Genomic DNA, 25,682 nt, shown 5'->3' with positions numbered 1-25,682 from the left:
AATGTTGCAACGTATCTAGCATTTTTCTAAGGCAATAACATCTATATCTCTATTTTAGAAACATTTTACAACTCTGTTCTTTAACATATGACAGACTTAAGTTCTAGGTGGCTGTATAAGTTTCAAGTTTTAGGCATAGCAGAAGAGAAAATTCTGGATGAGAAAAATAAGTCTTGTATTATCAATTACCTTTCTAGGAGAGCAAACTATAAAGAGCAATATATAAATTCTAATGGACGACATGATACAGGTAATAGATCCAAGAGATAATCCAGACCACCAATAGGCTAAATTCTCTTATGATCACCACACTGAGACAACTTTTGAGTCATGACAAATAAATAATAAATTTTTATTAGCGTCTTTTCAATTCTACAAATTTTAAAAGTCAATATACATTTCTAAAGATTACTAAAAATCACTGAAATATGTCTCCACTTAAGATGGAATCAATTTATACAATTTTCACCTTTAATATTCATAATTTATTTAAAAGTAGAATAAATTTTAATTCTAAAATGATTATTACATCTTTTTAGAACTGAAACTACATTTCAGTGAGTGTAGCTCCACTGTAGTTCATAAGGTTTATACTTAACAAATATTTAATTAAGTAAATTAATTTATACCAAACAAAAACAAACTAAAAAAATGCATACGTATAATGAGACAGTTTATGTATGGTAATTACGGATTTGAAATTAGGTCCCCTTTGCAAAGATCAGTGCATCTGGACTGGTTAATCCACTAAATTAACATCTTTGAATAAAGAAACCAAAAACAAAAATGACTTAGAAAGAAAAATAGTAGTTCCAAAATGAAAATGACTCTTCCCCTTATTTTAAAATACATAAAATTTTCTAAAATGTAAAATGGAAAGGTTTAATACACAGGAAAAACACTGCACACCTTAACTAAACAAACTAGAAAGAAAATATATTTATATACAGAACTAAGATGAATCCATGCATTATTTTTACAAATATTCACATAGATGATTTAGAGATAAGTAGTTAAGTGTGTCTCATTCATTAATGGATGCTTCCTAGCCTCTGTCTTCATTAATTTTATTTCCTATTCAACAAAAAATAATGCTTTCAGGATATATTACATATAGAGCAATATCATTTTTATCAGTAATTTGTCTGAAAAAGAGAAAAACTTAAAGCAGAACCCTACAAAGCAAAGCAAACTGCAAAGCAAAGAGTAATCACAATGTTTGCAAAATAGAAATGTGTGACTTTAACTTTATAGCAGGCTGCCTAATTAATCCAGACAGTAGAGAAAGCAGACTGAGGCAGGAAGTAAGAGGTGGGACTAAACTGTTAAGAAGATAATAATTTAAAATAAAACTTTAGAATCCTTATTCTAGGGATTCCTTTAATTCCACTTTGCAACTTTTAATAGGTACACTAATTTACACAGGACACACTACCATTTACTATGTAACATTAAAGCTTTCAATTTAAGAAACTGGTCACCAATGAGGTGAGAGGCACCAGGGAAAAAAGCCAACCTGCTGAGGAAGACAAAAGAGGGGAATGACAGAAGGAAGCTGGATCTTTTATAATGTAGTTTAGCCGCAATGCTGATACTAGAACCATCTACCTCTACATTTCCTGCTATAAGAAATAATGTCTTTGTCTTTAAATGTTTTAAAAAAAAAAAAAAAAAAAAAAAAAAAGAAAAGAAAAGAAACTGGTCAAAAAGTTTTGCATAAGATTCATTTTAAAAATCTTTTTTCCTTAAAACAAAAATGGTTAAAAACTTGAGTTTTCTAAAGAAACTTATATTGATATGAAGCTACGAAGATACCCAAAGCTGAGTATCTGGAACCATCTGGCTGCCTGTAGTCTTCAACAAGATCACAAAGTACTCAAAAATTCTTTGACCTGAGGAAAGGAAGAAAAAAAAATCAGTATAATTCCTTGACTAATTTGAGGTATCTAATATTCATCTTCATTTAAAAGTATATAATAGTTGAAGAACCCAGCTGTATAAGTAACTATCACAATGCCATTGCATTTACTTTCCAAAGAAATATTGTTAAGGCCGGGCGCAGTGGCTCATGCCTGTAATTCTAGCATTTTGGGAGGCCGAGGTGGGCGGATCACTTAAGGTCAGGAGTTTCAGACCAGCCTGGCCAGCATGGTGAAACCCTCCGTCTCTACTAAAAACACAAAAATAGGCCAGGCGCGGTGGCTCATGCTTGTAATCCCAGCATTTTGGAGGCCAAGGCGGGCGGATCACCTGAGGTCAGGAGTTCGAGACCAGCCTGATCAACATGGAGAAATCCCTTCTCTACTAAAAATACAAAATTAGCCGGGCGTAGTGGCACATGCCTGTAATCCCAGCTACTAGGGAGGCCGAGGCAGGAGAATGGCTTGAACCTGGGAGGCGGAGGTTGCAGTGAGCCGAGATTGCGCCGAGCTGAGATCGCGCCACCGCACTCACCGCAGCCTGCGCAACAAGAGCGAAACTCTGTCTCAAAAAAAAAAAAGAAAAAAAGAAAAAATTAGCTAGCCGTGGAGGCGTGCACTTGTAATCCCACCTACTCGGGAGGCTGAGGCAGAACTGGTTGAACCTCGGAGGTGGAGATGGCAGTGAGCCAAGATTGTAACATTGCACTCCAGCCTGGGCGACGGAGCAAGACTGTCTCGAGAAAAAAAAAAAAAAAAAAAAAGAAAGAAATATTGTTAAATACTTCAGTAGTAAAAGATGAATGGCCTAAAAGGTCATTTTAGGAGTTATTTATTGCTCTGTCGCCCAGGCTGAGTACAGTGGTACAATCGAAGCTCACTGCAGCCTTGAACTCCTGGCTAGGTGCACACCCATCGTGTCTGGCTAGTTTTTGTTTGTTTTTTATAGAGATGAGGTCTCACTATGTTGCCCAGGCTGGTCAGGAACTCCTGGGCTCAAGCAGTCTTCCCACCTCAGCCTCCCAAAGTGCTTGGGATTACAGGTGTGAGCCACTGCATCTATCAATCTGAGATAGATAAAGTTCTAAAATAGCTGTAACACCAATTTTATAATCTCTTTATTTAAATATCATAGACCACTGACATATGCAGCTTTAACACTGATAACATTAATAAGCACAATAGTTCAAGCAACTTTGAAGATCAAACATGTAGTGTAGATTTGTCATGTTTCTGAAGCACATATGTGAATCACATACTTTGCAATGTCAGTGTGTGGAGAAAATCATATAAGGGGTCAATGAACCTAGCCTACTGACCATAATGTAAGAATATGCTTGTTCTCGGCCGGGCGCGGTGGCTCACGCTTGTAATCCCAGCACTTTGGGAGGCCGAGGCGGGCGGATCACGAGGTCAGGAGATCGAGACCATGGTGAAACCCTGTCTCTACTAAAAATACAAAAAATTAGCCGGGCGTGGTGGCGGGCGCCTGTAGTCCCAGCTACTCGGAGAGGCTGAGGCAGGAGAATGGCGTGAACCCGGGAGGCGGAGCTTGCAGTGAGCCGAGATTGCGCCATTGCACTCCAGCCTGGGCGATAGAGCGAGACTCCGTCTCAAAAAAAAAAAAAAAAAAAAAAAAAAAAAGAATATGCTTGTTCTCTACATATTCTAGGCTACTCAATAATTCTCAAGAGACAAAGATTATCGCCTTGTAAAAATACCTTAAAAAGAAAGTCAACTGCTAGCATTATTAATAAAAGTAAATATAATAATGTGAAATGATTCTTAGTCAAAACGAAGTGTTAGATAAAATTAAAAAGTGATTTACAAAGTCAGTTAAATTGATGGTTGGCTGTTAATACTTAATGCTGACTTAATTTCATTTAATAGTATTATAAGTGAATTTATCCTATATTTTTAACATCATTAGTAGTATGAAGAGGTCATTGGAATTTTCCAGATAAGCTTTAGTTCATATCATGGGAAAAACAACTACATGTATATGCTACAGTAGTTACACAAAATGTCAAGATTTTCAAAATCCTTGATATATCCCTTATGAATGTCAAGTCTCTATTAAACAGCAGACATTATGCCACAAAAGAAAGGAAAAATCAAATTTCTCTCAAAACTAAACCAAACAAATTGTGCTTTCTTCTTTATAGCTTAATCACTCAGTTATCAACATGGGTATACGGATGTTTGTTATACAAATTCCCTTACTATTCTCTCTCAAATATTCATCAATAAATTCTCACCCAGTCCCTTTATCAATATGGGCACCACTCACTTAACAGAATATGGTCAACTCCCAGTGATCTGGGCAATAAATGAACTGTGATTAAGACAATGACTCAATGATTAAGCAACGTCAATGAATCCTTGACATGATCCCAAATGAAACTCAAAACTAAAATCCCTTAATCTCAAGACTTTAGCCAACGTAAAAATAGATGAGATCCATATCCTATAACTTTAAATATCCTCCATATTGAATTTAGTTGAAAAAGATAAATTTAATTTCACAAGCAGTTTATTATTAAAGTTTCTAAAGATTGGTGGTATAGGGAAGAGAGGAAGAAATGTGGACAAAGCAGAGAAAAAGGGGGTAAGAATTTTTGTTATTATGATTTTCCCTATCCTACAGATAGAGGCACTAAAGGATAAAAAATTTTTAAAAATCCTTATTTTATTTTTACTTATTTAATTTTTTTCTAAGAGATCTGACAGATTCTGAGATTCCGAAGAATCCTTATTTTAGCTCAGGCCACAAAGCTAGAATTTAGTCAGGACTGGAATCTTAAACAGTCCAAAATCTTCTAAAGCTCTTAACTGCTTCTCAATGTAACTTTATGGAAGCTTTTCTGTTAGAAAATTGTTTTCTCACCACTCAGTACACTTTTTTAGAAAAAACAAATACTTGTTTGTAATCTGTCTAAATCCACCTTTTCAACCAGACTTTCATATTTGTCTTTAAAGTCTTCATTAACATCCAGTGTTAAGATAGGAACCTCTTGAAGATAATCGAAGTTGGTTCTGTTTAAAAAGAGAGATTAATAAAATAATCAGAAATGCAACAAAAAAAAGAGAGAGAAACATTAAAAATTCATTCATATGTCCTTGGAAAATCAAAATGTTGTCAATCATTTACACTAAAGTTACTTTGCAGTACTTCATCTGGCAGCCCCTTCTTTCTCATCTAGATTTACCATATGGAGCCCAAAAACTTAGGTACAAAATATATACAGCTGGGTACTGTAACATATGATTCTCTTCAAAAACAAAAAGCAGACAATAAAGTAGGAATTTCTGCATTTTAAAGATGAGAAAACTGAAGCTCAGAATTGTCATTCTGAAGCTCAGAGGCTATCCAAGGTCACACACCAATAAGGACTGGACTTGAGCCAAGATCTGACTAATAACAAAGTCTATCCTCTCAACAACCATGCTATACAATCTCCCAGGTCAAAATTCTTTCTGAAAGAGTACCTAAATAATGTACAGATATATTTCCTACTTTATCACTTAAAGTGAAATTTCACATATGCTATCAATACCACCAAGGGATACTAGTTATAAAAACTTTAAGGAAACAGGATCTCATTGCAATCAAGAGAATGAAAACCTATACCTAGTTCTGGAAGGTACCAATAAGCAAAATGACTAGTAATTTTACATATTGCTAGTCATATCTTCCAAATTTTAGATTAAAATTTAACAAAGGTAACAAAGGTATTTAAAATGAATAGTAAATAAAAATAAAGAAGTCTTACTTCAGTGTCCTATGCAGGAGCCAGCTTTCATGTTTATAATGAAGCTTCTCTAAATATTCAAGAGGAATGCCTTGCTCTTCATTTCTTCCCCGTAAATATATTCTATGTAAGCATTTCTAAAAGCAAGTAATAAGAGATGGAAGAAAAAGGCAGGGAACAATTATTCTTTTCTGCTGCCATCAAAATTTTCTTTTCTGTGTCTCTCTACTCATGCTAGCCAAAATCTCTACTTATTACTTCTTAAAAGTTGAAATAATTCATTTTTCCCTCCATGAGCTTTTCAGCCACTTGGTGGCTCTAAGCCAAGCAGTACTTTCAAAAATAAGTCTATAAATTTTTGGCATCCACACATGAAATATACTAAGTTTGAGAAAAAGGAGAAAAAAAATTAAACATCTACTTAAAATGTTCAGAGACAACAGCTAAAAGGTATGCCAATCTATAAACATAATCTTACTTAGCTGTTAACCAAACTTGATCATAAAATATCTATGTTCAGTTCACATAAAACCACTAAAGACAGTGGTTCTTAATGTGATGAAAACTCTATACCAGCACAACCAAAACAACTTTGGAATGTTTTATGCCTATCCTATATCTGCATTATCAAACAAGGTAGCCACTAGCCACCTGTGGTTTTTAAGCACTTGAAATATGGCCAGTGTGGTAACCAAGGAACTAAATTTCTAAATTTTATTTAATTTTAATAACCCTAAATTTAAATAGCCACATTGGACAGTGCAGCTCTAGATTATGGTCCCCCAAAAGCACACATACATAAAAAATTTCGTATAATTTGTGGAGGCTCATATACCCTGAGAAACTCTTCATGCACTCCAAGAAATAAAAGCCTCCAACCTAAATGACATGCATAAGGCCATGGCAGCATACAAACTGTGTTTCAAACTCTACTCTAAATTCTCTTTTCAATAATTAAACAATACTTTCATCAAAAGATATCAGAAACAATACTGATGAAATTATCAGTATCAAAATGAAATTATTAGTATTATTTATGTTTTTGGTGTCTGTACTATTTTCATAACTTTAAGAAACCTTTTCAAAAATAAAAGTGAATTTCAAAATTATTATATTTGCTAAATTCTAGCTTAATAGTGACTATAAATGTTTCAAGCAAAATGAAATTATTAGTATTCCTTATGTTTTTTTCACATTTTTATTTACTATTTTTGTAATTAAAAACAAAAAAAATTTCAAAAATAAAAGTGAATTTCAAAATTCACTTTTGAAATTGCTAAAGAACTGCTAAATCCTTGCTTAATGAAGAACAAAATCTTTACTTAATAAAGAACAAAATCATCCATTGGAATAGGAAACCTAATTTCTTTGAAAACCCAGCTTCAACAGCAACACAGTGTTCCAATTTTAGGCCAGAAGTTATGACATTTACATTCATCAGTGCCTACCCTGTGACTTAAGGAAAAAATGGGAATTAAAAAACAGAAACAATAGAAATGCACGCACCAAAACTAGAAAGCTTCTGATTAAATGTAAGATCTTAATATTTAGGTTAGTTTTTATGAAAGGCATCTATTTGGTCATCCTGTATTCATTATATAACATCATATGTAAATAGAATAGCTATGTTACAACCTATCACAAAAAGCACCTTTTCAAGTGAGCTCCCTTAATGGAAAATGGCAAGGGTCCTCTAAGTATTTTCCCAACGATAGCTGCCATTATCCACTCATTCCAAGGCACAAACAACCACAGTAAAAGATTTCTTGATATGGACCTCCACCAACATTGCCATTCATTCAATAAATATTTACTGAGCTCCTACTATACGCTTCAACGGTGCCCAGCACTGGGTGTTCTAGGCAATGGAAATTCAACAGTAATCAAAATATCCGAGGTCCCACCTCATGAAACCTATATTCTAGGAGTTGCCTGACCACATTCATTACTTTAACTGTGATGAATGAGAAGAGTCTGCAAATGTTAAGAAGAAATAATGAGTAAAATAAAAAAGAATTGAGGAAGTACAAAGAGCCTAAAAAAGCAACTTGCCCAGTCTGGGATTCCAGTTTGCTGAGAAAAAAGAATGCTTCTATCTACACAATTACAAGTTTCTAATTTAGAGGTGGGGAGTGGGAGGTTGGGAGGCTGGAGTTAAACTAAATTGCCCTCATTACATACCACTGAAAAGAGTTCTAAATATTTCTTTAAATTTTTAATATAACACATTTTTATTGGGTTTTACCTCTGGAGTGGCTCGAAGATAAATGATTCCATCCAATTCAAGGCTTTGGCCAAATTGGTTATTCATCCAGTCATGCCAGTCTTGATAAATTGTCCACTCTGTTTCATTCATGCATTCAGATTCATACAAATTAGATGCAAAAATATACCTAAAAGAGAGTCTTCATCAACACATGTATCATTTCAAAAAAAACCACCAAAGAAATAAAAAAGAGAACAGGAACATGAAACATTCTCCTAAATCCAGTGGCACATAGTGCTGTGGAAAGCAGAAAAAGACAGGAGCCTTTCCATCATGTTTTTGGCCAATAGTTCTCAAAATATGGAGTGAGGACCCCGTAAGTCCCCAAGATCTTCTAACGGGTTCTGTGAGAGGCCAGATTACTTCATATACCGATATACTTCAAACAAACAAACACACCATAACAGATTAAATACAGAAGCATAAATAAAAATCCAGCTGTCTTTTAATAAGTGAGGCATTAAAGATATCTGCAAAAATGTAAAGCAATGATACTCTTCTAGCTACTTTTTATTTTAGAAAATATAACTTTTTGTCAAATGTATTTATATTAATATGTAATGAATGTATTATTGCTAATTTTAAATCATTTTTGTGCATCTTAATTTCTAGTAATGTAAGTATCAATAGGACACGCTCTTTGGACACCTCGATAGTTATTAAGAATTGAAAAGGGTCCTGAGATCAAGATGTTTGAGAACCTCTGTTCTGAGCTAACTTTGGAGGTCAAAAGAATCCTAGCCTAAGTAGGGCAATTCTAAGGCCCCTTAGAGACTTTTGTCTTCTTTCTCCAGGTAAGAGTCTAGGATATAGATCCAGATTTAACCAGAGCAGATGAGAATTTTAAAAGGGTTAGAGGGAAAAACAACTTCTCTGCAAATTTAAATGAGATAGGCACCACCATATTCCCAACAGTTTCTATGGAAGCTGGGGATTATAAATGCAATAACTTCCCTAATGCCATTAGTACCAGACTGCTGAGGGATTTAAATGTCATTTTCCATCTTAAATCCTCAACTCAGCCATTCATTATTACTAATTCCCAGGAAACATAAAAAAAAAAAAAAGTCCAGTTCTAAGATAAAAACCTCAAATGGCCATGTACAAGCCATTTATACATACCTGTCACTATACACAGATCGTTCAAAAAATAATACAGGTTTCTCTGCATCTTTGAGCTTGCCATTCAGAGAGGCAAGCTGAGCTCTTATTCGACTGAGACAGGCATATGTTTGGAAGGTAAAAGACCATCGTTCAGGTTTCTCATACATCATCTGAAGAACATTCCCACCATTTTTCTGAGACATTGTAAGTTCCTATTTTGAATGTGCAAAAAGAAACAAAAAGCAAAATTAATGATCAATAGGGCTATTTTAATTTTTAAGGCTAAAAAATAAAAGTCAGATAAATAAATGCAATCATGATTAGCAAAACCAAGATTATTAAGTTCCCTTTCTCATACTCTTTCCCAATATATTTTTCAGATTGTCTGAGGTCTGGAAAAATCCTTAGATCTTTCTCACAAGAGGTTACAAACTAATAACCTATGGAAGAAATCATTGTTTGGTCCCAAAGGCCTTTTTAAAAACTTTGACTTAGTTTGTCAATATTATTGTCAGTATTTAAAAGCTAAATAATTTCACATAAAATATTTGGATGTACATCTTTTTTTTTTTTTTTTTTTTGAGATGGAGTCTTGCTCTGTTGCCCTGGCTGGAGTGTAGTGGCACGATCTCAGCTCACTGCAACCTCCACCTACTGGGTTCAAGCAATTCTCCCACCTCAGCCTCCCAAGTAGCTGGGACTACAGGCGCGTACCACCATGCCCAACTAATTTTTTATATTTTTGTAGAGACGGGGTTTCACCGTGTTAGCCAGGATGGTCTTGATCTCCTGACCTCATGATCCGCCTGCCTCGGCCTCCCAAAGTGCAGGGATTACATCTTCTTTTTAAAAATGAAAAAACCAAGCAGTACCATGCCCATATTCCCTCTTTGCAAAAATCAGCTAGAGTCAAGTCACAGATGCCTCCTTTAGATGGGATATATGCTCTCTGGCTTATTAATCCCCACCATTTCCAGATGATTTTCATAACAGGCCTGATATATTCATTTGGCTGTCTGGCCCCTTTAGGCATTTGTATTTGTAACCCTCCAATCTTCTAATATAATAGAATAGTTCCTGCCCCAGGTTTTGCAATTCAATAATCTTATTGTTAGAACCACATTTTACATGTTGAGGAAAAATACAAATGTAAATTTTAAAATGAGGTAAAAACTCTTATCATCTTTCATCTGAGTTAGAAATAGCATCTGGAACACATGAATTATTTTTCTCTTTCTCTAAAGTTTTCCTAGTTCTGTCCATCAAAAGGCCTATAAACAATGACAACATTGTAGGAATATACAAAAATATCACCCAGATTATAATCTCTAAATACCATTTCCCACTGAAAGGAATTAGAATTCTGATTCTAAATCTGGAGAAGAAAATATACAAGATGAGCTTCATCTTGTATATTTTAGGAAACTACTACAGACCACTGGGATTGTGCCAAGGACAAAGGAGCCAACATAAATAAGCTGCCACTGGTCAAACAGAATAATTTGAACATTGAAAATGAATGGGAGGCAAAAGTCCATGAGTTTATAATACTAAACAAACAAACAAACAAAACTCTAGTCTGTTTTGAGGCTCCTAAGGCACAAATTAATTATTCTGGGAATATGTAGGTAAAAAGAAAAAAAAAAGTCCCATTTTATTTTGGCCTTTCCTGTATAAATACTTTCAGGGTAATAAAGTAGTATATGAGGAAGAGGTCTTCTTTCCTGAAGAATCCCAGCCAATAAATTCAGAAGGCTGGAGAAGGAATATCACCTTTTACAACACCTACTAATATACTGCAATGAGGCAACAATTAGCAATAGATGCTATCATTAGAGAAAAGTTAACTGGGAATTTTACAATGGATGAATCAATCTGACAACAGCTAAACTGTTTGATTTTAACATCACAAAACACATCTTCTTGATGTAAAGAAATACACATCACCAACTAGGAATCTTGCCAAAAAAGAAAGTAAGTCTAATCAAGCCTGTCTCTACCTATAAATTTACTGGAAATACAGAGAACTGAAAAACATGTTAAATTTTACCAGAGATACACTCAGCCAAAAACAGAATGAGGAAAATATGTAGAACAAATGACCCTGTTTCTTCAACAAAAAAATTATAAACGAAGAGACAATCAATAGATTAAAATTTAAAAGGCATATCAGGGACAGGCCCGGTGGTTCAAGCCTGTAATCTCAACACTTTGGGAGGCCGAGGCAGGCAGATCACCTGAGATCAGGAGTTCGAGACCAGCCTGGCCAACATGGTGAAACCCTGTGTCTACCAAAAATATAAAAAAATTAGCCAGGCATGGTGGCACGCACCTGTAATCCTAGCTACTCAGGAGGCTGAGGCAGGAGAATCACTTGAACTGGGGAGGCAGAAGTTGCAGTGAGCTGAGATCGTGCACTGTACTTCAGCCTGGGTGACAGAGCAAGACTCCATCTCAGAAAAATAAATAAAAAATAAATAAAATGTAACGTGTGTGAACCTTGTTTGGCTCCTAATTTCAAAAAATTATGAAAACATTATTAGACAATGGGGAAATACGAACACACACCAAATAAGATGATAAAAAGAATTATTAATCTTTTAGATGATATTTTTTAAAAGACTATATTTCTAGAGTTCTCTTTGAGTCTGTTTTTTCCAGATGAAGTAATATATTCTCTAAGATAGAGGTTCTTCAAAGTATAGTAGGAGAAGCTCCAGGGGTCTCGATCTTTTCAGGAGGCTAAAGTTCTGGAGAGCTGTTCATAATGACCTAAATATGCTTATAATACTACTGAGCTGTACACTTAAAAATGGTTCAGGTGATAAATTTTATATTTTTGTCACAATAAAAAAATTAATCACTAAAAAAGACCCCACACCCCCTTTTATTTTAATTTCTCAATAAATATAATCTCTCTTGCCCAAAGCAATTTCAAAGTTTACTATATTAAAATAACTCAGAGAACCAATCTTCACTCGTCACCTAACAAAAAAATAAAAAACTAGTTCTAAAAATACAAATATGTAAATTCAAAGTGAATCAAAAATCTGAAATAGAATTTCCAGCTATGAAGATGTTATTGTCTCTTAGTTTAATAGTGTTAACAAATTAGAAAATTAACAGTAAGCCAGGGTATCATTATCTGCTTCTTCAGGATAACTTACGAGTCATATAAAACATTTTCTTTTGATCCTATGCATGAAATTTGAGACAAATTGCTAGGGTTTTTTGTATGCAATTATAAATGTTAAGAATAAAATACATATTAAAAAGTTATCCAGCCAGGTGAGGCAGCTCAGGCCTGTAATCCCAGCACTTCGGGAGTCCGAGGCAGGCAGATCACTTAAGCTCAGGAGTTCCAGACCAGCCTGAGCAACATGGCAAAACCCTGTCTCTACAAAAAATACAAAAATTAGCCAGGTATGGTGGCGTGCACCTGTAATCCCAGCTACTCTGGAGGTTGAGGTGGGAGAATTGCTTATGCCTGGGAGGTGAAGGTTGCAGTGAGCCAAGATTCTGCCACTGCACTCCAGCCTGGGTAACAGAGCAAGACTCTTGTCTCAAAGAAAAAAAAAAAAAAATCTAAAAAACACTGTGTATCATCTTTACCAAACTAAATGTTAATTTTATCAAGTTTTCCCCTCTGCAAACTATCCAGATAAAAATATGAATGTGTCAGAGTGAAACTACATTAAACACAAATTGGTAGAACATAGTTAGATAGAAAGCAGTTTAGCTACATTTGTGGGAAAAAAAAATCTGTACCTTTTGGCCCAATTAATTCCACTTTTGAAAATTTACTTTAAAGAAATAATCTAGGCCGGGCGCGGTGGCTCACGCCTGTGATCCTAGCACTTTGGGAGGCCAAGGCGGGTGGATCACAAGGTCAGGAGATCGAGACCATCCTGGCTAACACAGTGAAACCCCGTCTCTACTAAAAATACAAAAAAAAATAGTGGGGCGTGGTGGCAGGCACCTGTAGTCCCAGCTACTCGGGAGGCTGAGGCAGAAAAATGATGTGAACCTGGGAGGCGGAGCTTGCAGCAAGTTGAGATGGCGCCACTACACTCCAGCCTGGGCCACAGAGCGAGACTCCGTCTCAAAAAAAAAAAAAAAAAAAAGAAAAGAAATAATCTAGAATACAGATTTAACCACAAAGGTATTTATCACAGTGCTAAGCAAATAGGTTATCATTCAACCATTATTAGGCATTTATATTAAGCAAACAATAGTACATGCATACAATAAATTAGGCTGACATTAAAAATCATTTACAGTAAATTTTTAATGACAATTTTAATTGCCCTGACATACAAATTTTTTTTTTAAACTTTAAGTTCTAGGGTACATGTGCACAACGTACAGGTGCACAACGTGTCCTCTTTTATTTCGTTGAGTTGTTACATATGTATACATGTGCCATGTTGGTGTGCTGCACCCATTAACTCATCATTTACATTAGGTATTTCTCCTAATGCTATCCCTCCCCCCTCCCTTCACCCCACGACAGGCCCCAGTGTGTGATGTTCACCTTCCTGTGTCCATGTGATCTCATTGTTCAATTCCCACCTATAAGTGAGAACATGCGGTGTTTGGTTGTTTGTCCCTGTGACAGTTTACTGAGAATGATGGTTTCCAGCTTCATCTATGTCCCTACAAAGGACATTAACTCATCCTTTTTCATGGCTGCATAGTATTCCATGGTGTATATGTGCCACATTTACTTAATCCAGTCTATCATTGTTGGATATTTGGCTTGGTTCCAAGTCTTTGCTATCGTGAATAGTGCCGCAATAAACATACGTGTGCATGTGTCTTTATAGAAGCATGATTTATAATCCTTTGGGTATATACCCAGTAATGGGATGGCTGGGTCAAATGGTATTTCTAGTTCGAGATCCCTGAGGAATCGCCACACTGACTTCCACAATGGTTGAATTAGTTTACAGTCCCACCAATAGTGTAAAAGTGTTCCTGTTTCTCCACATCCTCTCCAGCACCTGTTGTTTCCCGACTTTTTAAAGATCACCATTCTAACAGGTGTAAGATGGTATCTCATTGTGGTTTACCATTATTATTGTGTGGGAGTCTAAGTCTCTTTGTAGGTCACTCAGGACTTGCTTTATGAATCTGGGTGCTCCTGTATTGGGTGCATATATATTTAGGTTAGTTAGCTCTTCTTGTTGAATTGATCCCTTTACCATTATGTAATGGCCTTCTTTGTCTCTTTTGATCTTTGTTGGTTTAAAGTCTATTTTATCAGAGACTAGGATTGCAACCCCTGCCTTTTGTTGTTTTCCATTTGCTTGGTAGATCTTCCTCCATCCCTTTATTTTGAGCCTGTGTGTGTCTCCGCACGTGAGATGGGTCTCCTGAATACAGCACACTGATGGGTCTTGAGTCTTTATCCAATTTGCCAGTCTGTGTCTTTTAATTGGAGCATTTAGCCCATTTACATTTAAGGTTAATATTGTTATATGTGAATTTGATCCTGTCATTATGATGTTAACTGGTTATTTTGCTCGTTAGTTGATGCAGTTTCTTCATAGTGTCGATGGTCTGTACAATTTGGCATGTTTTTGCAGTGGGGCTGGTACCGGTTGTTCCTTTCCATGTTTAGTGCTTCCTTCAGGAGCTCTTTTAGGGCAGGCCTGGTGGTGATAGAATCTCTCAGCATTTGCTTGTCTGTAAAGGATTTTATTTCTCCTTCACTTATGAAGCTTAGTTTGGCTGGATATGAAATTCTGGGTTGAAAATTCTTTTCTGTAAGAATGTTGAATATTGGCCCTCACTCTCTTCTGGCTTGTAGAGTTTCTGCCAAGAGATCCACTGTTAGTCTGATGGGCTTCCCTTTGTGGGTAACCTGACCTTTCTCTCTGGCTGCCCTTAACATTTTTTCCTTCATTGCAACTTTGGTGAAACTGACAATTATGTGTCTTGGAGTTGCTCTTCTCGAGGAGTATCTTTGTAGCGTTCTCTGTATTTCCTGAATTTGAATGGTGGCCTGCCTTCCTAGGTTGGGGAAGTTCTCCTGGATAATATCCTGAAGTGTGTTTTCCAACTTGGTTCCATTCTCCCCATCACTTTCAGGTACACCAATCAGACGTAGATTTGGTCTTTTCACATACTCCCATATTTCTTGGAGGTTTTGTTGGTTTCTTTTTACTCTTTTTTCTCTAAACTTCTCTTCTCACTTCATTTCATTCATTTGATCTTCAATCACTGATACCCTTTCTTCCAGTTGATCGAATCGGCTACTGAGGGTTATGCATTCGTCACGTAGTTCTCGTGCCATGGTCTTCAGCTCCATCAGGTCACTTAAGGACTACTCTACACTGGTTATTCTAGTTAGCCATTCGTCTAATCTGTTTTCAAGGTTTCTAGCTTCTTTGCAATGGGTTCAAACTTCCTCCTTTAGCTCGGAGAAGTTTGATCATCTGAAGCCTTCTTCTCTCAACTCGCCAAAGTCATTCTCCATCCAGCTTTGTTCCATTGCTGGCAAGGAGCTGTGTTCCTTTGGAAGTGAGAGGCACTCTGATTTTTAGAATTTTCAGCTTTTCTGCTCTGTTTTTCCCTATCTTTGTGGTTTTATCTACCTTTGGTCTTTGATGCTGGTAACGTACAGATGGGGTTTTGGTGTGGATGTCCTTTCTGTTTGTTAGTTTTCCTTCTAACAGTTAGGACCCTCAGCTGCAGGTCTGTTGGAGTTTGCTGGAGGTCCACTCCAGACCCTCTTTGCCTGGATATCAGCAGCGGAGGCTGCAGAACAGCGAATACTGCTGAACAGCAATTGTTGCTGCCTGATCATTCATCAGGAAGCTTTGTCTCAGAGGGGTACCCAGCCATGTGAGGTGTCAGTCTCCCCCTACTGGGGGGTGCCTCCCAGTTAGGCTACTCGGGGGTCAGGGACCCACTTGCAGAGGCAGTCTGTCCGTTCTCAGATCTCAAACTCCATGCTGGGAGAACCACTACTCTCTTCAAAGCTGTCAGACAGGGACATTTAAGTCCGCAGAGGTTTCTGCTGCCTTTTGTTCAGCTATGCCTTGCCCCCAGAGGTGGAGTCTATAGAAGCAGGCAGGCCTCCTTGAGCAGCAGTGGGCTCCATCCAGTTCCAGCTTCCAGCCCACTTTGTTTACCTACCCAAGCCTCAGCAATGGTGGGCGCCCCTCCCCCAGCCTCGCTGCCGCCTTGTAGTTCGATCTCAGACTCCTGACATATAAATATTATGGGGGGTGGGGAAGAAACAAAATACAAAACTGTATACTGTTTTTTCAAGTAAGATCTATGGTTATCTCTGGATAACAAGTTTATAGGTAAGTTTTAGTCCCCTCTTTTGATAATTTCTAATATTTCCTTAACTTCAAACAGTAAACAGGTATTACTTTATACTGTTTTTTAAATTACATATCACCTCCACCAAAATTTAATATATTACATTATTATTTCAACTATGTAAAAGATACATACAGAGTGGTAGGATTATGAATAATATTTATTCTGTTCTCTATATGTGCATTGTCACTTTATGAAAGAATACTTCATTGTTTTATAGGAAGTACAGATTATTGCCAAGGTAAATGAAAAACAGAAATATCAAGGTCAGCTATAAAATCATTTGTCTTTTAATTCTAGGTCTAATCTTTGTAAACATTGCAAAAGAGTTGAATTAAGTTCAATTGTAAAAGATCAGAGTCTACCAAACAAGATAATTATAAAATAGCCAACAGGCCAGGCATGGTGACTCATATGCCTAATTCCAGCACTGTGAGAGGCCGAGGCAGGCGAATTGCTTGATCCCAGGAGTTTGAGACAAGTCTGGACAACACTGGCAAAATCCTATCTCTATAAAAAATACAAAAATTAGCTGGGCATGTTGGTGTGGGCCCGTAGTCCCAGCTACTGAGGAGGCTGAGGTGGGAGTATCACGTGAGCCCAGGAGGCAGAGGCTGCAGTGGGCTGAGGTTCACCATTGCACTCCAGCCTGGGCAACAAAGCAGGACTCAAAAAAATACAAGCCAACAAAAGTTATCACATCAATTCAAAAGGTACAAATGGAAGTGCTTTATCAAGCATTCTTAACTATTTTTCAAGAATGACTTATTAGGGGACAGAGCAAGACTCTGTCTCAAAAAAAAAAAAAAAAAAAAAAGAGACCTCACACCTGTAATCCCAGCACTTTGGGAGGCCGAGATGTGTGGATCACTTGAGGTCAGGAGTTCAAGATCAGCCTGGCCAACATGGTGAAACCCCATCTCTACTAAAATTACAAGAATTAGCCGGGCGTGGTGGCACATGCCTGTAATCCCAGCTCCAGCTACTTGGGAGGCTGAGGCAGGAAAATCGCTTGAACCCGGAGGCAGAGGTTGCAGTGAGCCAAGATCACACCACTGCACTTCAGCGACAGAAAGAGACTCCGTCTCAAAAAAACAAAAAGAATGACTTATTAAAAGTAAAAAATATGCTGTTGTGTCATAAATAAGTATGGTTTACACCTTCTTTATCACAGTTACTAGTTTTTCAGTGGCTTATTAGTGGTAACAAGTATTGGATAAAAGTAAAATAGTATTGGTAATGCATATGTTAATTAGCTTGGTTTAACCATTCCACAAGGTAGACATAGTTTAAAACATCATGTTGCATATCATAAATATAATTTTTATATTATATATATAATTTATATTATGTATATAATTTTTATATTATATATAATTCATATTATGTATAATTTTATATTGCATATGATTTATATATAAATATAGAATTAAATATAATTTTTATCTGTAAATTAAAAATGAAAATAACTTAATTTTTTTAATTAAAAGTAAAATAGTACTTCACAATTAATAATAGTGATCCTCCAAAAGAATTCAGCTCAATGAAAAAACAAGACAGAGACAGCTTCCTAACAGCCTGCATATCTCAAAAATAAGCTAAAAGGAAACAATTAAAGCTTTGGGCCTAAATAATAACATAAATCACCATATAAAGTACATTATTATTATTTTTAAAAACGTTCCATACCAAGATTGCTAATAATCTGAGTGGTATGTTTTAAAGATCATTCTCACAAAGAGAGATTTGGAGAAGGGAGAGATTACATAATCTTCTTTGGTGCTTTGCCTCTTACTATTTTGCCAAAATTAGTGGTACCTTATCAATAGTATAACAACATTTCGGCCACTAGGTGGCAGGTTAAAAAAAAAAAAAAAAAAAAAGCTAAAACAGCAAAAGCTAAGCATATGCGTGCACAGTAAGTTGCTAAAGGAAGAGATCAGAGGTACCAAAGGCCCAATTCTTCCAAATCTACAAATGCCAAGAAGTGTGATGAAACAAGAACATCCAAAGTAGGACTGACCTTGCCAAGGTTAGGTCTGAAAACAGTCACTTCTCATTACTAACAGCATTCTAAGAAAAATTGACATTTGAATAGTGGGTGATTCATACTATAACCTCAAGGAATAGATCAAGGATGAGTCTGGGGAAGAAGGACTACTGGATGAAGAAATAAAATCTCACTTCTTCAGTTTAGTGGAAGAAAATATCCAAAGATACAGGGAAGCCACCCACCCAACCATCCTCATATTCCACAACTATATCTCAAAAATACTATCCCCACAGTGTGAAACTGTTTACAGAAGTACAGAGAATTGACAACAGAGCAGTCCCCAATACACACAAAAAAGCTGAAGCTACCTTCCAAGAATGTGTACCAAACTCTAACAAAGGTAATCAAATTGTAACATCATGAAGACATGACCAGATTACAATAAATGGCCTGATAAAAGAATATGGTAATAATAATAGGATCACCTGCATGCTAGTTATAAAGAATGGCCAGTTCAGCATTGTGAATCTAGTATATGGAAAGAAAATGTCCCATCCCATAAACATGGATATCAGATTCAGAAAGCCATTAAGTCTTAAAATGAAGACAAATGTATTAATGCATCACAGTCTGATGACATAGTCTGATTAACATGATTTAACTAATCCCTCTGGGCACTGATTCCAAGCTCAACAGACAACCTTATTATAAATTGTCTTGTCTTGTATATGAAAGCAATGTTTTTCAACTTCTCTGCAACCTAACTAGAGTTCAATATACTCCCAACAGTAACAGTGATTCACTAGGGTGATGACTTTTAACTATGAGGCATCCCACATATTTGAACCTCCAAGGGATTGTTATTTTAAAAAGCACTCAAATCCTTGAGATTCTTTCTTGTGTGTGCAAATTATGGAATACATGAGAAATTTTGAACATGTATATAATATGCAGTAATCAAATCAGGGTATTCAGGGTGTCCATCACCTGAGTACAATGTATTTTTGCATTCTACTCTGCTATAAAACACTGAATTATTTCTTCAAGCTTCCTGTATGTCTGTACACTTTAACTCACTCCTCTCCATCTTCCCCTCCACTTACCCTTCCCAGTTATTGTTATCTATTTTTCCACACTCTATCTCCATGTGTTCAAACTGTTTAGCTCTCAGACATTATTATGACTTCCTTCCACTGGTTGACAATTATGAACCAACTAAAGAATCAACTGATCTAAATTCAATTACCTTAATGATTACATTTCTTTCTGCAAATTAAAATTTTTGGCATTTTGGTTTTATATGTCAGTTTCTGTGCCCTCGGTTAATGTGAGGCATGCTGAGAGTCAAATGACAAATGTGTCAACAGACCTTAAATGGAGGTCACCTAGTCCAATATCCTGTTTAAGAATACCCTCTATTTTCCAACATTGGTTTAATCTGGTTAGTTTCTATCTAATACCTGAGGATAACTGCACTGACAGCTGACCCCAGAAATAAAAGGAAGGAGTTGCTTTTAGAACTCAAGTCTCTCCTTTCAAAAGATAAGCAAACTTGAGTAGGTACTTAAGCGAAAAGCTACATAAAAAATGCAGTGAGAGAAGACAGATGGCCCAGAGGAAAATTGGCAAAAGGACCCAAGTGGGCACTTCGCAAAAATCAAAATGACTAATAAACATATGAAAAGGAACACAGCCTCATTAGCCAGCGGGGAAATACAAATTAAACAAAAAAAAAGTAAACACTCAGCAGAATGACAAAAATGAGAAAGCCAGACACTACTAACTGCTGGCAAAGACATGGATTAATGAGAGCTTGATTACACTGGGGGGAGAGAAAATTGGAAAGCCAGTTTGGAAAACATGCATCATAAGCATTCCCAGTAATTTTACTTCTTATTCCTACAGAAACTTTTGCATGTATGCAGGTGAATTTATGTTCAGAGCAATGCTGTTTATATAAGCAACTAAATTGGAAATCACTCAAAAATCAATTAAAGGTCTAAAATGGAGAAACAGTGATATACGAATAAAATTAAATACTATAGGCCCACATAGTGACTCAAGCCTGTAATCCCAACACTCTGGGAGGCTGAGATGGGCAGATCGCTTGAGTTCAGGAGTCTGAAACCAGCCTGGGTAACATGGCAAAACCCCGTCTCTATAAAAAATACAAAAATTAGCCAAGCGTGGTGGCACACAGGCGTGGTGGCCTATGGTCCTAGCTACTCAAGAGGCTGAGGAGAGAGGATCACCTGAGCCTGGGGAGGTTGAGGCTGCAGTGAACCATGGCTGCGCCACTGCACTTTACCTGGGCAACAGAGTGAAACCCAGTCTCAAAAAAAGAATATTTTTAAAAAACAAAATTCAGTACTATATAGCTGAAAATAAGCTACAGCTGCATATAACATGGACAAATTTCATAAATGTATTAAGCAAAAGAAGTGAGAGGAAAAAAGGCAAACAATGTAATTCCACTTATATAACATTCAAAAACAGACAAAACTAAATTATACTTAGAGGTATGTTCATGTATGCTCAAACAATTTTTAGGAAGCAGGAAAATTATTATCACAAAAGAATGGGAGTAATTACCCCTAGCAGAGTAGTAATGTAGGAAAGAAGATATTGTGATTGGAGAAGGCGAACAGGGATTTCTGGAATGATGATGTCGTATTTCTTGACCCGGGTAATGGTTATAAAGATGTCAACTTTAAAACTGTTCTTCAAACTGTACATTAGCTTTCACCTACTTTTCTACAGATATATCATATGTCAAAAACCTTTTTAAAGAGAATCAAATAAACAAATTTACCCACTTTAAAATTCTACTGTAGACTAACCTTGCCTTTCCCCAAAAATCAGATATAAAACATCAATTTCTTAAGATAATGAGGTCTATATGGGAAGAAAGCCCCTTTAAGATTTAGTCCTGGATATCCTAAGGATTGGGGTGTACTGAATTAGGCCCTAGGTCTAAAGTTTGCTATGCCTGGCAAACAGAAGGTGTATGAAAAAGTATTTTTGGTTATTCAAAACCATATATTCTCAAAGTCCATGGAATATCTTGCTAGTGATTTCTCTTTGCATATGTGATTTACATTTTAAATATTCAATTATTATTCCCTGAATTCCTTATACCAACAGCTAAATTTTTCTAAATACTTTTTTTTTCAATTTTCTGTCTTCCTCAGATCAAAGTAAGTTGCTAGCATACATTTCCATTTTTAAGGTTTCTGCCTTACTGCTTTCAATTTCTTTTTTCTTTTAGACAGGGTCTTGCTGTCACCCAGGCTGCAGTACAGTGGCATGAGCATGGCTCACTACAGTCTCAATGTCTTGGGCTCAAGCAGTCCTCCAACCTCAGCCTTCCAAGTAGCTGTAACCCCAAGTGCAGGCTACCACACCTAGCTAATTTTTAAATTTTTTGTAGAGACGGGGTCGCCCTATGTTGCCCAGGCTGGTCTCGAACTCCTGGGCTCAAGTGATCCTCTGGCCTCAGCCTCCCGAAGTGCTGGGATTGGCTGCTCTGCCTATGGAGTAGCCATTCTTTATTGCTTTACTTTCCTAATAAACTTGCTGTCACTTAAAAAAAAAAAAAAAGTTCTGGGATTACATGCATAAGCCACCACACCTGGCCTTGCTTTCAATTTCAATTCTCTTTTCTCCAGAAATGAAAATCTTAGCAACATCTCTCTCACACATACAACCATACATTTTGGTATAAAAAAAATGAAACTGAACTCTGTCATTTTCTTTCTTCCTCATTTGCAGTGCAGAATGGAAAAAATGCTGCAAAATTAAAACTTGTGCCCAGAGTGAAAGTCTGACAAGAATGAAAGTAAAAAGAAATGAGAGTAAATGACAAAAGGCTTGAAAGATAAAACTCAGTTACTGAATAGTAGTTTTTCTTTTTCTTATTTGCTTTTTTTTTTTTTTTTTTGGTGTTTCTGTTTTATCTTGTTTTTTTTTTTGAGATGGAGTGCAATGGCACGATCTCGGCTCACTGCAACCTCCACCTCCCAGGTTCAAGCAATTCTCCCGCCTCAGCCTCCTGAGTAGCTGGGATTACAGGCGCCCACCACCACGCCCAGCTAATTTTTGTATGTTTAGTAGAGACGGGGTTTCACCATGTTGGCCAGGCTGGTCTCGAACTCCTGACCTCAGGCGATCTGCCTGCCTCAGCCTCCCAAACGGCTGGGATTACAGGCGTGAGCCACCGCACCCAGCCTTATTTGCTTGTTTTTAAACAAAATGTGAAAAGACACTGAAGGGTCCAGCATAGTGGCTCAGGCCTGTATTCCAAACATTTTGGGAGGCTGAGGCGGGCGGATCACCTGAGGTCGGGAGTTTGAGCCCAGACTGACCAACATGGAGAAACTCCATCTCTACTAAAAAAAATTAGCCAGGCATGGTGGCCCATGCTTGTAATCCCAGCTACTTGGGAGGCTGAGACAGGAGAATCGCTTGAACCTGGGAGATGGAGGTTGTGGTGAGCCGAGATCAAGCCATTGCACTCCAGCCTGGGCAACAAAAGCAAAACTCCATCTCAAAAAAAAAAAAAAATTAGGAAAGACACTGAAGGAATTTAATTTGCTGTTAGTTTTTTTTAAACTTTTATTATTTAACTTTTTAAAAACTTTTAGATTCCCAGGCAAGATGGCCAAATAGAAACAGCTCTGGTCTGCAGCTCCCAGTGAGACCAATGCAGAAGACGGTGATTTCTGCATTTCCAACTGAAGTACCCGATTCATCTCATTGGGACTGGTTATACAGTGGGTGCAGCCCACAGAGGGCAAGCAGAAGCAGGGTGGGGCACTGCCTTACCCGGAAAGTGCAACGGGTGGGGGAACTCCCTCCCCTAGCCAAGGGAAGCCTTGAGGGATGGTGCTATCTGGCCCAGATACTAGGCTTTTTCCCAAAGTCTTCACAGCCCGCAGACCAGGAGATTCCCTCGGGTGCCTACACCACAAGGGCCGTGGGTTTCAAGCACAAAACTGGACGGCCATTTGGGCAGACACAGAGCTAGCTGCAGGAGGTTTTTTTCATACCCCAGTGGTGCCTGGAATGCCAGCGAGACAGAACTGTTCATTCCCCTAGAAAGGGGGCTGAAGCCAGGGAGCCAAGTGGTCTTGCTCAGCAGATTGCACCCCCACGGAGCCCAGCAAGCTAAGATCCACTGGCTTGAAATTCTCACTGCCAGCACAGCAGTCTGAAGTCAACCTGAGACACTGGAGCTTGGTGGGGGGAGGGGTGTCTGCCATTACTGAGACTTCAGTAGGCGGTTTTCCCCTCACAGTGTAAACAAAACCACCTGGAAGTTCAAGCTGGGCAGAGCCCACACAGCTTGGCAAAGCCCTGAAGCTAGACTGCCTCTCTAGATTCCTCCTCTCTGGGCAGGGCATCTCTGAAAGAAAGGCAGCAGCCCCAGTCAGGGACTTACAGATCAAACTCCCATCTCCCTGGGACAGAGCACCTGGGGGAAGGCATGGCTGGGAGTGCAGCCTCAGCAGACTTAAACATTCCTGCCGGCTGGCTCTGAAGAGAGCAGTGGAACTCCCAGCACAGCACTCAAGCTCTGCTAAAGGACAGGCAGCATCCTCAAGTGGGTCCAGGACCCCCATGCCTCCTGACTAGGACACACCTCCCAGCAGGGGTCGGCAGACACCTCATATAAGAGAGCTCTGGCTGGCCTCTGGCAGGTGCCCCTCTGGGACAAAGCTTCCAGAGGAAGGAGCAGGCAGCAATCTTGGCTGTTCTGCAGCCTCCGCTGGTGATATCCAGGCAAACAGGATCTGGAGTGGACCTCCAGCAAACTCCAGCAGACATGCAGCAGAGGGACCTGACTGTCAGAAGGAAACTAACAAACAAAAAGCAATAGCATCAACATCAAAAAAAAGGACAACCACGCAAAAACCCCATCTGAAGTTCACCAACATCAAAGACCAAAGGTAGATAAATCCACAAAGATGAAGAAAAGCCAGTGCAAAAAAGCTAAAAATTCCAAAAACCAGAATGTCTTTTCTCCTCCAAAGGACCACAACTCCTCGCCAGCAAGAGAACAAAGCTGGATGGAGAATAAGTGTGACGAATTGACAGAAGTAGGCCTCAGAAGGTGGGTTAATAACAAACTCCACTGAGCTAAAGGGGCATGTTCTAACCCAATGCAAGGAACTAAGAACCTTGATAAATGGTTATAGGAACTGCTAACTACAATAACCAGTTTACCAAAGAACATAAATGACCTGATGGAGCTGAAAAACATAGCACGAGAACTTAGTGAAGCACACACAAGTATCAATAGCCGAATCGATTAAGTGGAAGAAAGGATATCAGAGATTGAAGAAAAACTTAATAAAAATAATATGTGAAGACAAGATTAGAGAAAACAGAATGAAAAGGAACAAACAAAGCCTCCCAAGAAATATGGGACTATGTGAAAAGACCAAACCTACGTTTGACTGGTGTACCTGAAACTGACGGGGAGAATGGAACCAAGTTGGAAAACACACTTCAGGATTATTATCCAGGAGAACTTCCCCAACCTAGCAAGACAGGCCAACATTCAAATTCAGGAAATACAGAAAACATCACAAAGATGCCCTTGAGAAGAGCAACCCCAAGACACATAAGTGTCAGATTCACCAAGGTTAAAATGAAGGAAAACATGTTAAGGGCAGCCAGAGAGAAAGGTCGGGTTACCCACAAAGGGAAGCCCATCAGACTAACAGCGGATCTCTCGGCAGAAATCCTACAAGCCAGAAGAGAGTGGGGACTAACATTCAACATTCTTAAAGAAAAGAATTTTCAACCCAGAATTTCATATCCAGTCAAACTAAGCTTCATAAGTGAGGGAGAAATAAAATCCTTTACAGACAGGCAAATGTAGAGGGATTTTATCACCACAAAGCCTGCCTTACAAGAGCTCCTGAAGGAAGCATTAAACATGGAAAGGAAAAACCGGTACCAGCCACTGCAAAAACATACCAAAATGTGAAGACCATCGATACTATGAAGAAACTGTATCAACTAACGGGCAAAATAACCAGCTAGCATCATAATAACGGGATCAAATTCACACATAACAATATTAACCTTAAATGTAAATGGGCCAAATGCCCCAATTGAAAGACACAGATTGGCAAATTAGAGTTAAGACCCATCAGTGTGTGGTATTCAGGAGTTGCATCTCACATGCAAAGACACACAAAGGCTCAAAATAAAGGGATGGAGGAAGATTTACCAAGCAAATGGAAAGCAAAAAAAAGGCAGGGGTTGCAATCCTAGTCTCAGATAAAACAGACTTTAAATCAATA

At 37.8% G+C, this 25,682-nt stretch overlaps 1 protein-coding gene across 1 annotated transcript in view; it reads right to left on the bottom strand.

Moving 5' to 3' along the window:
- Positions 1-321: 321 nt before the first annotated feature.
- The window catches only part of DCK (deoxycytidine kinase), a 34,681-nt gene continuing 9,320 nt past the window's right edge, over positions 322-25,682 (bottom strand). Inside the window, exons 3-7 of the mRNA XM_003265718.2 lie at positions 9,060-9,253; positions 7,917-8,064; positions 5,693-5,808; positions 4,865-4,955; positions 322-1,892 (exon numbers count right to left, since the gene is read on the bottom strand). Of these exons, the coding sequence (XP_003265766.1) occupies positions 1,866-1,892; positions 4,865-4,955; positions 5,693-5,808; positions 7,917-8,064; positions 9,060-9,253 (576 nt within the window). The 3' untranslated portion in view covers positions 322-1,865. The remainder of the gene's footprint in view (positions 1,893-4,864; positions 4,956-5,692; positions 5,809-7,916; positions 8,065-9,059; positions 9,254-25,682) is intronic.

The sequence above is a fragment of the Nomascus leucogenys genome, chromosome 9 (genome assembly GCF_006542625.1).
Source record: "Nomascus leucogenys isolate Asia chromosome 9, Asia_NLE_v1, whole genome shotgun sequence".
In the NCBI taxonomy this organism is placed as follows: domain Eukaryota; kingdom Metazoa; phylum Chordata; class Mammalia; order Primates; family Hylobatidae; genus Nomascus; species Nomascus leucogenys.
The sequence above is the reverse complement of the archived record's forward strand: the minus strand, read 5'-3'. Positions and strand labels throughout refer to the sequence as shown.